The 16,353-nt window shown below is 36.7% G+C and overlaps 1 protein-coding gene across 3 annotated transcripts in view; it reads right to left on the bottom strand.

The window, feature by feature from the left end:
* Positions 1–5,267: 5,267 nt before the first annotated feature.
* Positions 5,268–16,353, bottom strand: part of LOC724120 (paired mesoderm homeobox protein 2B) — a 61,735-nt gene continuing 50,649 nt past the window's right edge. For all 3 annotated transcript variants that reach the window (XM_026444767.1, XM_026444769.1, XM_026444768.1), the window contains exon 6: positions 5,268–9,058. In XM_026444767.1, coding sequence (XP_026300552.1) covers positions 8,569–9,058 — 490 coding nt within the window. In that variant the 3' untranslated portion in view covers positions 5,268–8,568. The remainder of the gene's footprint in view (positions 9,059–16,353) is intronic.

The raw sequence follows: 16,353 nt of genomic DNA, 5'->3' as shown, positions 1-16,353 counted from the left end.
CGTAAGGGGGAACATCCCAATCGCGATAACGAGTTGCGGAGGAAGCGTTTCGCGGTGCTCGATTTCTCTCCCTCTCCCTCTCCCTCTCTCTCTCTCTCCCCCTCATTTACAACCCCCTCCCCTCAACCTTGTCGCGTCTCTCGATTCGCCGTCGTTTCGACGTCGATTATTCGAGCCACGACGCTCGAATTAATCACGATCACGGAGGGGGAGGGTTCTGGCCCGATTCCCGCGCGACGAATCGGGTGAAACTGATTTTGGGGCATCGTTTAAGAATCATGGGGTCGTCGAGAGACGGGTATGCGATGCCGGTAGACAGTGATTAATACGGCCGACGTCTGGCGTCTCCGTTATTCCTCCACTCCGTGGAGGAGGAGGAGGAGGAGGAGGAGGAGGAGGAGGAGCTCTAGGCTCGTCTGCGTGGGCGGGCGGGACCGCGAAAGAGCGTTTTCAGCTGGCTGCTACGTACGCTCTCGAGAACGTACTCCGCGGTAAAAGGTTTTACGAAATTCATTGTCAGGCAATTTGCATGTCAAAGCCGCTCGAGTGCACGCTCTACGACCCGCCAAGGGTGCAAGCGTCTGTCTCTGCTCCTCCTTCCTTCCTGCCCCGCGTTAACTACCTGTTTCCGACTCGGTGGATCGGTGGAATTATGGGGAAAAAAATGAGATCACTTTTGCCTCGCTATTTTCCTCGGCTATTTATCGATGGGGGATTATTACGTAGAATGTTAACGCGGAACAAATTCTCTTTGGAGAATCGAGTATAGGAGGAATGAATAGTAAAAGTTGGTGTATAAAAACATATACGGTTTATTTATCAAGTTATCGGGCAATTTAAGTTTTGAGATGAGACGAGGATGGAGTGACACGGCGCGCCACACCGTGGCACGAAGACGAAGCTATCTCTTTCTCGCTTCCTCTAAATGGAAATTTCGAGGACTACTAACAAGTAAACCTCGATCGGCATTTTTCTAAAATTTTTGCATTTATTATTATTATGAACTTTTTATTACCAAATGTATTTTGAATTCTTATCTATGTAATGATATTCTCGTATTTTGAATTCTTATCTATGTAATGATATTCTATTAAAAAATTTCTCTTAATTATTGAGGAGTATTATTATTATTTTTTTTAAAGAATGATCTTTTTAAATATAAAGAATATTATTATTTTTTTAAATGTAAAGAGTATTATTATTATTTTTTTTAAAGAATGATCTTTTTAAATCTTTCATCGCGTAAGAATAATATATTCTGAATTGTAAAGTTCGTGGAAAAGGAGAAAAATGAATTTTTGCAAAACTGTGTACTTATCTTTTTTTCTCTCATATAAATATCCCGTAATCGAGTATTTTTGTTTCTTGGAATTTTTCAATATTCAAATTTTCGGTAACCAAGTTTCTGAGAACGTTCTTCATCCCCGAACCACTCAGCCAGTAGAAATAGTATTTGACTTTAAGGGAATACGGAGGATTCTAGGAAAATTGTAAAACACTGCTAGTCTAAGGAGATCTTGCCGAGATCTAAATTCGTCTTAAGAGTAAAGGGCCGTTCACACGTTTATCATTCTTTTAATATCACGATATTATAACATTCTCGAAATCAAAATCAAAATCAACATATGAAAATTTATTCGTGAAAATTTTGTTCCATGTTGCTCCATGTGTAACACATTTGAATTATTGGAAAATATTATTTATTATACATTTATTTGGAATTTAGGATTAATCAGTTTGATAAATTTTTTCAATCTCTTAAACGTACACTGCAGTACAATTTTTTGTTCAACTCGAAGTAAAAGAAACAGGGAAGAATCGGCAACAAAACTGATTGTGTAAGGCAGCTTTAAAGTTAGAGGTAGAGGATCAATCGGATTTTTCTTCCTCCACTGTACACAATGATAGGGGCGGTGTAGCAGTGGCTCGTTGAATCCCGGCTAGCTACGTAATGGGTATCGAGAGACATCGTTAAGCGTCGATCTCCTCTCCCAAAGTGACCTGGCGCCTCGTTTCTACTCCTCCACCTTTCCCTTCTCCCTTCAATTTACACCAAAACTATCTGTTTTTCTCAATTCCTCACGTTTCTCTTTTTTCCCTTTTTCTTTCTCTCCTTCCCCAATTCCAACTCTACTACTTTATTTACGCACTTTTTCTTATTCTTACACGATTCAATTTTCCTCGAAAAAAAAACTTCCAAAACTCTCTCTCTCTCTCTCTCTCTCTCTACCCAAAATATTTATCCCTAAACCGTGCAAGATTAATTTTCAATCCACCATCTAAACCATTTTCTAAACGATTTCACTGGTTTCATCCTCAAATATATTCGTTACCCCCTCCCCCCTCCCCCTCGTAACCCTTTTAAACTCTTCCCAGCATCCTCCCCCTCCCCCTCCGTTTCCTCTTCAACCCCGTTCCAACCTCCTCTCCACCGCGTGCTTCTTTTCATTTTCCCTCCCTTCCCCTCTCCGCTCTCCCTCCCTCCCCCTCCGAGCGGCCCGTTTCTTACAATCAATTCACTCTTTTTCCAGCCTCCTTCCTTTCCTTTCCTTTCCTTTCCTCCACCATTCGTCTCGCGGCGTAGATATGTACGTATCTCCCTCGCATACGCGCGTCTTTACGCTCCTCTCTCCCCTCTCTCCCTCTCTCCTCCGCTCTATCATCAGTCTTCCACTCCCCTCCCCTCCCTCCGCCAACGTCTCGCCCTCCAACCGCCCACCCTACCGCATCCGTATCCGGCGCGAGAGAGGATGGAGGGGGGGAGGAGGGTGGAAGGGAACACGTCGGTTCCACGCACATAGATCGCGATGGATGGAGTTCCGTACAGAGAGAGAGAGAGAGGGGAGAAGGAGAAAGAGGACAGGAGGTGGATGGATGGCAAAGAGCGAGGGGGAGGAAGGTGGGATGGGGGGATAAACCATGATGTCGTTGATTAATACGGTTTACCAGTAAGTGTAACGGAGTGTGCAGAATACGTCTGTGCCTCGCGCCGCCACCCCCTCCTCCACGACCTCCTCCTCCCCCACCTTCTTAGGGAAGAAGGCTCCGTTTCCACCACCACGAGCCAGAAGCAGGAGCTCTCTCTCTCCAGGCCTCCATCCTCCACCCTCCCTGTCGGAATCATCCCCAAATTGAACCAACCCCCTAGCCACGTGCCGATCAATGGCGTCTTGTCTCTGGTTGGTCGAGCCAGGAACAACCCCCTCGCGTCGTTTTGTCCCTCTTCCTCTCAGCCCACCTGCTGCCTTCCATCCTCCTCCTCCTCTTCCTCCCCCGAACAGAGACCCATTTTCATCCCTCTCGCCGATTCCTCTTCTTCCTTCCTCTCCCCGCCCTCTCCGTGAACACAACTTCCCCTCTTTCGGCTTTACGCCAAGCTTCCGTTTCTTCTTCTTCTTCTTCTTCTTCTTCTTCGTCTTCTTCTTTCTTCTTCTTCATCTATCGCATTAGTTCCTCTCGTTTTACCTGAAATAGATTCCCCCACGGTTTGTCTTTTTCCGTTTCACGCTAGCTACTAGTCTTCCTTTGCTTCCCCCGTATTTCTCCGTGTTCCTCTTGGCCTCCTGGTTTGCTCTCTCGACGCAGCCTTCGCCGGGAGAGGGGAGGAGGGAGGAAAGCGAGGGAGGGAGGAGGGAGGGAGGGTTGATCCCATAAGAGAGGGCGAGGAGCTTTTCTTATGAGGAGCATTGATTGCCAACAACCCCTTACCCGCCTGTGTTTCTCTCTGAAACGGTCCAACCTCCTTTATCCTATCACTCTTTCGACCCTGTGCAATTCTCCCTCCCTCTCCCCTCTCTATCCTTCCTCACTGTGTCTCGTGTCATGGCACCTCGTCTCGGTTTTTAGGGACGTGTTTCTTTTTTCTTCGAAAAAGTCGTCTTTTCGAAAGAAGGAATCAACGATTCAATGATGAGAAATTGTTTGATATAATGGATATCAGTAGGAAGTACAGATTGTTTGGGAGATTAATTTACTTTAATCGAATTATTTAGGGTCTCTTTTCTTCTTTTTTTTTTTTTGGTGAAAAATTATTTACTTGTCGATTTATGGAAAATTGGAGATTAATACGGTATCGCTTAATTGTTCTTGTATTAATAAATATTGCAATACGTATAAAATTCGAATATATCTTTCAAGATAATTATGAGAATTAAGGGGACGAATGTTTTTGAATTTCGTTTCTTTTCAAAGTGGAATTTGAATTTATTCAATTCCCCGTTTCACGGAGGAATAACGTTTTATCGTATTGAACGTGTATCTTGTATTATGCATATAATTTTATTTATTCGACGAAGAAACTCGCTCACGTTGAACGTGTAACCGTTTGCTTACCAAGTTTCAAACTGATTACGAATACATCGGCGGATACATGTTGTCGATCAATCCCTTCCTTTGTACACCGCGTGTAATTCAACGCTCAATTGCTATTAGATGTTAGTACTCCAGTAAATCTCTCTGATAGGTTCACTATAGCCTTTGATCACTCGGTACAGAATTGATTCAGGGATCCCTTAAGTGAACACCTGATCCTTGCCGGCACACCACTGCCGACTGGATCGTGAAAATTTTAGTTTGCCCGATCGAACAGATTATAAAACTTGCGGGAAATCTTCATCGATCGTCATTTATAAATGGAATTTTCCAACGGGATACGATTACCTCGTTTCCTCGGGAAAATAAGTATGATGGATAAGCAGTCGAACATAATTACGGGACGATTATCATTATATTTCCTTCCCGTAGATTTTTTGAAATTTTTTTATTTCGTAAATTAAAATTGCAATCGTTTCGATCATAATTTTATCAAAAGAGAAGTGAAATTATGATTCTTTTATTTCGTAAATTAAAATTGCAATCGTTTCCTTCATAATTTTATCAAAAGAGAAGTGAAATTATGATCATTCCAAAAATGAAGAATTTTTCTTACTCGAACTTTCCAATTTTTCCGAATTAACTTCGTAAGAAGAATTAAATAGATAATGTTTATTAAATTGAAAATTCGAGGAGGGAAGAAAGTTTTAGCGGCGTTAAAAAATTTCTTGTAAAAATTATTTGACAAGCTTTCAACAAAATCTTAATCAACTTAATAACATATTAATTCTTCTCGCCTCTGTTATTTATTTAAAATATTTAAAAGGAAATTTCTTGAAGAAAATTCACGTGAAAGGTGATTCACGAGAGGGGGGGGGGGAGGACAAATTTTTAGAGGAGATGGGAGATTTTTCTTTTTTTTTTTTTTTTTTTTAATTGCATTAAACACACGTTTTATCACGAGAGAACAAGTTTATTCGAATAATTCACTACCCACATTTCAGGCTACATAATAGTTGCTAGTTTGTAACATATTGTTTATTAGATTATCCTTGATTAGCACTGACAATTCACCGGGATTTAATATACAGGTCTCTACTAGTATCTACGTGTCTTTTTTTTTTCTTTTTTTCTTTTTTCTTTTTTTTCATTCGTTATACCACGCCCTCGTAATCCAATAAGGACAAATATTTCGAACGGGTCGAAAATCGCAACGCAAACGGAACGATCGTTGATCTCTGATCACGAAATCGTAGAGATACTATTATTTATATAATCACATTTTATATCTCGCCACTCCTCCTCTTTACGATTGATAACACTCGTAGCACGGTACAGTTATCCTCTCCTCGCTTCTCTAAAATTATTATATCCGTCACGCTGTTGGAAATTATTATTTATTTATTTATTTTTTTTTTCTTTTAAGGCATGTACGATTAATCGTCGATTAATACGTGTCTATCTTCTTAAACTTAAGGATGCTCGACACCCTTATTTTTTTTTTTTTTTTTCAAAAATTGTTAAATTAGAACTGGCATTCGATCATTTTCTTTCTCAAAAGAAAAGAGTTGCAACGCAAAGATTTAACCCTTCCAATATTCTTCTCCGTTTCGCATTTTGTCATTCCTTCTATCACTCGATATCTTTATCCCCCCTTTACGAGTCCAAACGATAATTAGCGAGATTAAAGATTTTATCTTTGCTAAAAGGATTAAGGAAAAACTTTTTGCAGTTTTCCTGATGAAATATTAACACCGTGTAATAACGAGCATCCCTTCTCAGAGGGATGTCCGTTATCGCTAAGGGTGACGAGCGATCCACGCATTCGAATATCCGATGCGACAGTAATTTGTTTTTACACCTCTCTATTTTTTATTTTCCCTTTCGTATCCTCTCCTTTTCTTTTCTCTTCTTCCATTTTCTTTTTCTTTTTCTTTTTTTCCCTCGTCCAGTGATAGAAGAAACATTCATCTCAACGGGCGCGTGCTTGTGCCGCGCGAGTAAAGCGGATATCCGTGTTACTCGGATAATACGGATATCCGTATTATTTGAATAATGCGATAGAGTAATCATATAATTCAAGAAAATTGTCATAGACTCGATTTAAGGGTGATAATAGAAATTATCCTATCACGTAATATAAATTATCTCGTGTATCGAACATTGCTATTGGATCCGTACCCTATTTGAATCGTTTTTATTTCTTCTTCCTCTTCTTTTTTTTTTTTTTTTTTTTGAGTCACGATAAAAATACTTTGTTCTTCCTCGAGTTAGTTAATTCTATATATATTTTTCTTTTTCACTTTAACGAGTCGGAATCGAGTTAGATTTTTTTTTTTTGGAATTATTTCATCACACCAAGTAGCAAAATTATAAAATCTTTTTTAATTATACAATAAATATTCGTAACAAAGTTTTCAAATCGTGGAAATACGGATATCCGTTTTACCCTCGGGCAATATAAATAAAAGTTAAAAATTATCTAAATTCTGGCCGGGTTGTCTTTAGGATACGCGAACGTGTTCCTAAAAATATCCAATTTGTGCTTGTGTCGGGCAATTAAGCATTGGGGCGCATCAGGCACGTGTTGGTCCTTTATGATGCTTAACTTTTCGTGAATCCAGAGAAGCGATATTGTAGTTTGCTCTAACGTAGATCTCGATCTCTCGTACACGTTTCATTACCTTTTATTTTCGTATTATATAACAATCCACTGCGATCTTTTATTCCGTGAATTATTTACAGATTTCAGAATTCGAATTCTATTTCTCGATATTCGTTGAATTGATAGACTTTCATTGGTTTTTTTCGTTAAGGCAAATATATATCCATTCACGTGAGGGGGGAGAGGGGGAAGGAAAGGAAAGGAAGAGTTGAATGAGAAAGGAAATTTGGAAATTTTCAAAATTAATTTAATTCATTTTTTCGATCGATGGTGCGAAAAAAGATTTGGAAAATATTCTTTTTTCAATTTATAACAAGTTGATAAAAGGATGATCTTATTTAAAAAAGAATCAATCTGAAACAAGTTTGCAAGTTAGATTTTTCATCTTGAACGTAAATTTTAGATTTATTGCGTCATTGGATTTGTATCTTTATATATATATATATTTATTCGATAACGGAACAAGATTCGAGGCTTGAAAAGGTTTTAAAAGTTTTTATTGTACTTTCATCATCGAGCTGTTATTGGCGAATCGTAGTGGAAATAGATTATTTGTAATTTCTCAAAATTGGTTTCGTTATTTGATTCTAACTTTTAATTGAACGGTGAGCAGTTTTCGAAAGAAAAAAATGATTCCCTTTCGATTGGAAAAGGAAGAGGAAAAAGTTTATTCGTGAAATAAAAGCGGAAAAAGCGAATGATTTTTCTTTAAAAAAAAAAAAAACTATTATAGCGTTTAAGAATTGCAATATTTCTGGCACGGTTAGAAAATATTTTACCTTTACCTTCAACAAAAAATAAAATCTCAAAACTAGAATCTCAAGTTAAAATAATATATACAAATGATAGTTTAAAAGATACAGTTTGAAAACAACAAATGAAACACGTATATACACCCACGCACACATTATATATATATATACACATAAACTTTCATATTTAAATTTCATTCAATTGTCAATCTATTAAAAATCTAATTAAAGGGGAGGCACATTTCAATATTGCATTTTCAATTTTACATTCTCTTCCAGTAACATCCTGTACTACTATCTATTTTCCTTTTCTCCATATGATTTATTAATATTCTTTAAACACCTCTAATTGTATACAACAATTACAATAATCCGAAAAAAAAAAGATAATAAAACTTGTTTGAAACTTACCAACCCAGAGTAAATTGTCCTTCGATTAGAAATTAGATCATTCCCAAAATCAATAATGATCCTTCGTTTTCAATTAACTTAAAAAAACTCATCTTCAAAAACCATTCTTCGAAACCGTTCCAACCGAGTTCCAAGTCAAAGATCCAACCGTTTCCTCAATATTGTCATTCTTAAACAAAATCAAAGGGGAAGCAGCGCAAAGAGGTTCAGGGATAAACTCGAAACTTGGAAGAAAACCTGCGAACTCGCCCGACCACCCTCGAAAATCGTCAACAATAATCTGACTGTTGTAACGTTATCATCATCATCATCATCATCCCCATCCCTGGACAAAAGGGAGAGAACAAGGAGGAAACATGAACCACCGTCTCGAGAGCATGGCCGATGTCAAGGGGCGACGATATCGAGCTCGTCAGACCGCACAAGATCCTAGGGATCCTCCTTCGTGCTCGGTTGTATCTGGTGAACCATGCTTGGCAAGTGATGATGATGGTGTTCCGGCCTCCTGGACAGTCCAAGCAGAGGTGGGAGCAACGGTAGGGGCAAGGGCAACGGCAGACCACCTGGGAAACCTGCCAGCCCACCGAGAAGGGCGGAGGCGGTCGAGTGTTCCTGGGCCTTCCTCCTCAGCTCGGCCAGGCTGCTGTTCCTGTGAAGATCACCGGTCCCGGGCTTGCAACACCCGCAGAGGGAACCCGGCCAACCTGCCGGCGACCAGGACAGCATGTCCTGCAAGCTTCCAGGCCGGTGATCGCTCGATGTCCACAGGGATGGCGTCGTCGAGGTGAGGGACGTTGGCGCGCTGCTGACCACCTTGTTGCCGAACAACGGGGGCGAGAATTGCGCCGCCAAGTGCGGCGAGAAGAAGAGCGACGTGGGCGGCTCGACCGGCCTGAAACCCGCCGCCAAACCCGGTGTGCTGGAATTATTAATTAAATTGATTGATTCATCTGTTTGGTTTCGTTAGTTGTATTATTGTTATGTTGTGGGGAGGGGATAGATAGATTGGCTTGATAGTTGTTCTTTTTTTTTTGGAGGAGAAGGAGATTGGAGAGGATGAATACTTGATTAGGGGAATTTTGTTTCAGTTAGGAGTGAATAATTATTTTTTTTTTTTTGTATAAAGACTTATGGATAATGGGTTTCTTTTTAATGCTAATCGAACCATGCGATGTGTTTCGTTTAGGTTTGTTTAGATTTGGTTTTTTTTTTTTTTAGATTGTTTAGGTTTCGTTTAGAATGTATAAACATGTAATATGGGCGGAAAAATTCAAACTATTAAAAGTAAAGTATTCGTATAATTTATATACGAATATTCACAATTTAATAAATAAAGAAATAAAAGAAGTGAAATACGGTTTGAAGTTTTGTTGGTTTGAAAATTCAAAGTATCCAAAATGAAGTATTCGTACAATTTATATAAGAATGTTCACAGTTTAATAAAGAAATAAAATACAATTTTGAAGTTTGTCGATTTGAAAATTCAAAGTATCCAAAGTGAAGTATTCATACAATTTATATACGAATACAGTTTAATAAAAAAATAAAATTTTGAAGTTTATCGATTGGAAAATTCAAAGTATCCAAAGTGAAGTATTCGTACAATTTATACAAATGTTCACAGTTTAATAAAAAAAAAAAATTTTGAATTTCGGTTGGAAAATTCAAAGTATCCAAAGTGAAGTATTCGTACAATTTATATACGAATGTTCACAGTTTAATAAAAAAATAAAATTTTGAAGTTTATTGGTTGGAAAATTCAAAGTATCCAAAGTAAAGTATTCGTACAATTTATAAGAATGTTCACAGTTTAATAAAAAAATAAAATTTTGAAATTTATCGGTTGGAAAATTCAAATTATCCAAAGTAAAGTATTCGTACAATTTATATACGAATATTTATAGTTTAATAAATAAAAGAAATAAAATATTTCTTTTACAGATTTTGAAATCTGTTGATTTGAAACTTTAAATCCAAAATATTCAAAGTGAAAGATTCGTACAATTTATATACGAATGTTCACAGTTAAGTTTTAATAAAGAAATAAACTACAATTTTGAAGTTTGAAAATTCAAAATATCCAAAGTGAAGTATTCGAACAATTTATACACGAATATTCACAGAAATGAAATATTTCTTTTACAGATTTTGAAATCTGTCGGTTTGAAAATTTAAAGTATCCAAAATATTCAAGTATTCAAAGTAAAATATTCGTACAATTTATATACGAATGTTCACAGTTTAATAAAGAAATAAAATACAATTTTGAAGTTTATCGGTTTGAAAATTCAAAGTATCCAAAGTGAAATATTCGTACAATTTATATATAAATATTCACAGTTTAATAAATAAAGAAATAAAAGAACTTTATACTGTTTTGAAATCTATCGATTTAAAAATTCAAAGTATTCAAAGTGAAGTATTCGTACAATTTATATACGAATATTCACAGTTTAATAAATAAAGAAATAAAAGAAATAAAATACAATTTTGAAGTCTGTCGGTTTGAAATATCAAACTATCCAATAAATAAAATATTCGTACGATTTATATTCACAGTTCAATAAATAAGAAAAATAGAAATAAGAAAATACTCGAGTCGGGCTTCTAATTTTCGATTCGATCGAAAAGTAATAAAGAAATAAAATAAGATTTCGAAGTCTACGATGTTGATGGAAGAGGGAGGGAGGGTGGATGAGGAAAGCGGAGGAGGGCTCACGAAAGCGCTAACCCGATTAGCACGCGCGATATTCCGCATCCTCCAACAGCCGGCGGAGGCTGCTTCGAGGCGCTGATGATTATCTCAAATATTAATCGCAAATATTGTTTAATTAATGTAACGAGCCCGAGGTGAAGCTCCGGAGATGGAGCGCAAGAGTGACGGGAACGAACGAGGGCCTTCGGGGTGGGAACGGAAGGGATGTTTAATTAGACGAACGAAGACGAAACTAAGAGAGTAAACAGAGAGGATAGAGATGACGAGTAAACGTGTATAAATAGATGGAGGAATCTGGAGGGAAAAAAGAAAGAAAAAAAGGAGAGAGACTTAAGGAGGGTTAAAAGGGGTTGCAAGTTACAGGATAAATAATTTTTTGAAGATAAATAAAGATTATTCGAATAACGAGAGATAATATATAAAAACACTTACTCTATAAAAATACAATTATTAATTCTTGGAAAAAATTATTTGTAAATCAATTTGTAAAACGTTCTCTTAATTAATTCTGATCAACTTTCGACCCAAACCTCACCAAGATAAACTTAATCCAAACTTATCCAACCAATTTAAAATCAGTGTAAAGAAGAACTTTCCTCTCAAGATCGTCCCAAAAATTCGTATCCTCTCATCAGAGACAGATGACAAATGAAACGAAAGACGAAACGGGAGATAAACAGAACAATATATCGGTGTGATCCTTGGAAACGGAATTGGAAGTGAGTGCGGGAGCAGGATTCTCGCAAGAGGGCTGCGAAGGAGACGAGAAAGGCAGTAGTGGAAGCGCAGAGAGGAGAGCTGGAACCGCGGTAACCGCGATAATTAGCGGCAATTAGCCGCGTAGCTTGGCGCACTTGCGGCCCGCTTGCTTGCACACACTTCGTTTCTCCAGTTGTGCACGGCCTAATCTGCACTACTCTGTCGTATCTTCGCGTAACATCCATTCTCAGACGTCTCCAAAGCCGCTCCAAAAGTCTTTGCTTTGAGAGATGATACGACGATGGAGGGGGAAAAATTAATAATAAATCGATTTCCAGCCTTCGAAACGATTGCTTGATTCGCAATCGAGTCTAATTTTATCACTGTTAATTTTCCGTGTCTGTATATATGCGCAAGATGTATATTTATGTATATTGAGATTATTCCATCTCGAAAATTAAATTATTTAGCTGTTCGAAATTCGGATTGAATAAATCATTACAATCCTAGATTAGTTTGATAGGTTCTATTGTTATCGGATAAATAATCGTACCTATCATGAGCTATTAATATAGATGAGATGCATCTATATAGATTCGTTTAGATTCAATTTATAACAATATAATATACGTTCGCGTTCTTGCGTTGTCCTCATTTTTTTTTTTTTTTGTATTTCAATTAGTTCTGTCTTATTCATTTAATCTAAAGTCTAAAGATATTTTGATACTAATATATTCTATTCTAATATAATTTCATTATATAATATATTCTATTTCCTATTTTTTTTTTTTTTTTACAATATTGTTAAAAATAGAAATTAGAAATTTCGATAGAAAAAATTTTATGTTCCTATTATAAATTGTGCTTTTTATACGTATCTATAATAGTGATTTTAGTATATTATATCGAATTATAAAATATTAAAGTTATAAAATTCTTTATTCGAAATACTATTATTTGAAATATTATTATATAAAATTTTTTTCTTATCTGAATAAAATATTTATTTCAAAAAAATATTTGTATGAATTGGTATTAAAATATATATTTAAAATAGAAATTATATATATTAATGAAATTGTGATTGAGATAGAAAGACTCGAGATCTTTAACAAAATTTCTTATTATCGATTTTACTTATCTGGTTATCTTGTTTCATCCGATAATGAAAATTATATAAATGGAATAAAAAGAAATCAGATACAGCTCATTCAGGGCTGCTAACAAATCTCGAAAATAAACTTAAAATCTCCTTTGTAAAGAAGTTTAAACGCACACTAGCACGAGGTAGCGCGAGTTTGCAGAGCCTATAAAATAGTTAAAGTGTTTGTCGAAGCTAGAACGAGTTTTCTTACGCCAGTTCAACGAGATAAAACACACTTTTTAATCGTTTCACGGTCTTAAACGACGCCGATAAGAACGTATTCAACTATCTGCAAGCTATTCTGCTCTCAAAATTCAATAACGTCGAATTATTTACTCCAATTCCATCTTCGTCAAGATACTCGTCACACTCAAATAATACTTTAAATCATTTGTAAAAAAAATTGCACGTGTCTTAAGATCACAATTTTCTCCTCTCCATCTCTAAAACTTGCAAAAATACTGTGACTTTTAATACCATTTACACGATTCGATCAAAAAGACATCATCCCGACAGAGATTGGCATTGGCCATCCGCCAATAGAATGAAAACTACTCATTATAAAGATTTCATTTCTTACGACCAATCACCAAAAAACCATCGGAGTTTCAAACCATTTAAACCAGTAGAAAACATCACTATGAGAACAAGACACTCAATAAAACAATTTACGTTAAACTTATCTCTGGCCACGGTCAAACTTTTCATTGCTCTTTCAAAAAAAAATAGAAAAACAGAATCTATCACTATTCATACACAGAGACTCCACCTTTCCACAACCTGGCGGATCCGCCTCAGGTCGTGTTTCCATGGATCGACTTCTCCTTGGTGAAAAATACTGTGACTTTTAATATCATTTACACGATTTGATCAAAAAGACATCACCTCAATAGAGATTGTCATTGGCCATCCGCCAATACAACGAAAACTATTCATTACAAAGATTTCATTCCTTGCGACTAGTCACCAAAAATTGCCATCGGAATTTCAAATCATTTAAACCAGTAGAAAACATCACTCTGACAACAAGACACCCAATAAAACAATTTACCATTTATAATAAACTCATCTCTGACAACGGCCAAACTTTTCATTTCAAAAGAAAAATAGAAAAACAAAATCTATCCCTATTCATACACAGAGACTCCACTTTTTCACAACCTGGCGGATCCGCCCCAGGTCGTGTTTCCACGAAGGATCGACTCCTCCTCGGTGAAAACACGGGGTCCTCCTGGATCCTCTCTCTCGTCGGTCTCCCCGGTTAGGTAAGGATCCGCGGCAAGGAGCGTAGCAAAGCGTACCACCACCACCACCACCGCCACCCCTCCACCCGGCCGAGAAGCTGGCGAGCCGGTGAATAAATGATGAGGATATATTTACGGCGAGCGGTTTTAAATAAATTACAACTGCGGAGACGGCGAACGAGTATCTTCCTACCGTTTCAACCACCCCTTCCCAAACCTCCCCATCCGCGGCTTCCCACCATCTTCTTCAGGCTTCAAGCCCGCCGTGTATTCCGTGTGTTTCGGCTATTGTTCTTAAACCCTCCCCCTCCTCGCCCCTCCACGAAGGGGAGCGTTGTCCGGGATTATAAAGAGCCGCCAAGAGACGGAGAGTCGGATGCTTACCGTCGTTGAGAAAGAAATCGGCGAGTCGTGGATCCTAGCATCGTATGGAAGGGCAGGGAGGGAGGAAGGGAGGGAGAGTGGCTTTTAGAAGTGAAATGCTTTGGATGTGCGTTTTTGGACGTGTTTCATTGGGGATACGGAGGAATTGGTTATGGGTTCTGGGTTGATGGTGTGTGTATATACATATGTATAGATACCATTGGTGAGGTTGTTTCGTTAGAGGATGATGTTAGGTTATTGCGTGTAAGTGGTGGGGGGTTAGGTTCGTCGGGTGAATGTTTGATGAGGATGGGGAATATATGGAATTTTAAGACTTTGCTTTTTCTTTTTTTTTTTTTTTTTTTTTAGAATTATGTAGCTCTTAGGGTTTTAAGTGGAGGGAGATAGATAGATAGATAGGTAGATAGAGAGAGCAATCGAACGTTGTGTATGCGCGAAGTGTTATTCGATTGTTATTATACGGGGAATTATCTCGATGCGTGTATAGGCGATGGTTATAGAACGAGGCAACGATATTGACTGATATTGAATATCTATGAATATTGATATTAATAACAAACATTTAATATATTAGTAGCATTAATAACAAATATTATTATTATAACCGTGGAATAGGTCACGAAATATGATATTATTTTATTAATACTGTTGCGGTAATAGCTTATCCTTATGACATTTCAATAACATGATTTTCTCGATATATACCGTCTCCGTATATGAAATATTAATTTGAATTATTCGAATCATTATTTCGAATGATATTAATTCAAAAGGAATAAGTTTAAATGTATTCTACGAGAATACGTACGTATAATATACGGATTATAAAAAATTTGAAACGATATCGTTTGTTTATTTTCCTTTTCTTTTTTTTTTTTTTTTTTTAGGAAAAGGCTAAAAAGAATATTCTCAGCTTGTGGGATTTTCGTTTGCTTCGTTCGCTACATAATTCATAAATATAAAGTCTCTTTTGTCAGTGGAAAGGTGAAACATACTTGGAAATCCATTTTCATATTCCGGCCAGATGCACGCGATTCCTTTTTTCCCCTTTTCTTTCTTTCTTTCTTTTTTTCTTTTCTTTTCTTTTTTTCTTTTTTTTTTAAATATGTGTCGGGTAAAAAGTTCGTTTAAATTTCAGTTTTCTGCGAGAATTTCTTTGATATTCCTCCCGCTTCTCAGCAGAAATGACAATTTTCCTCCATTCCGTGTTGAATTTTCATTTTTTTTTCTCAAACAACTTTCGTTTTCTTATTTTCAATCATTAGATTATAGAATATTTTCATAAAATAGATTCGAAAAAGATTTCCAAAATCTGCTTTTCATCAACTTGCAACAAATTTATCCCCTCTGCATTAAGAAATAATATAGATTGCCAATGGCCAACTTGTGAGTTAAATTTTGATTTTTTTCTCAAACAACTTTCTTATTTTCAACTATTGGACGAGGAATAAAATCTTTTGGATCGACATTCAGATCACGGAATATTTTCAAAAAAATCATTTCCAAAATCAACTTGCAACAAATTCATCATTAGTTGATGAATTAAAGTTGATGCAATTCCATAACGAATCAATCAATTAAATTTAATTAGAAAACGACCTGGAATCTTTTTTGATCAATGTTCTGAAATTTGTAGTATTATAAACCACAGATTTATACCAATTACAATCAAATCAACTTTATTTAAATTTATTTTCTAAACTGAATTAATAAACAAAATTAAACAATTTTTAAAAAAAATTAATCAATTAAATTATTAAACATTAGTTTGTCAAACTAAAATAAATTTTAATAAATTATCTTTTAAAATCTATCCTTGCCACTTCCTCTCGAAAATCAAAAACCCATCACGGATTATCCTACCTAAAATCCTAAATCCTAATTTGCCCTCCAATCTATCTCCACCAATCTATCTCCACCGATATATCCCCATAAATCTTAACCTGATTCCCTCCCAGTAACCCCACAGCATTATCCACCATCAACATCCCTCCAACACCCCTCCAACATCCCTCACCTCGTTCGCC

Source organism: Apis mellifera, linkage group LG13, assembly GCF_003254395.2.
Source record: "Apis mellifera strain DH4 linkage group LG13, Amel_HAv3.1, whole genome shotgun sequence".
Taxonomy (NCBI): Eukaryota; Metazoa; Arthropoda; class Insecta; order Hymenoptera; family Apidae; genus Apis; species Apis mellifera.
The sequence above is the reverse complement of the archived record's forward strand: the minus strand, read 5'-3'. Positions and strand labels throughout refer to the sequence as shown.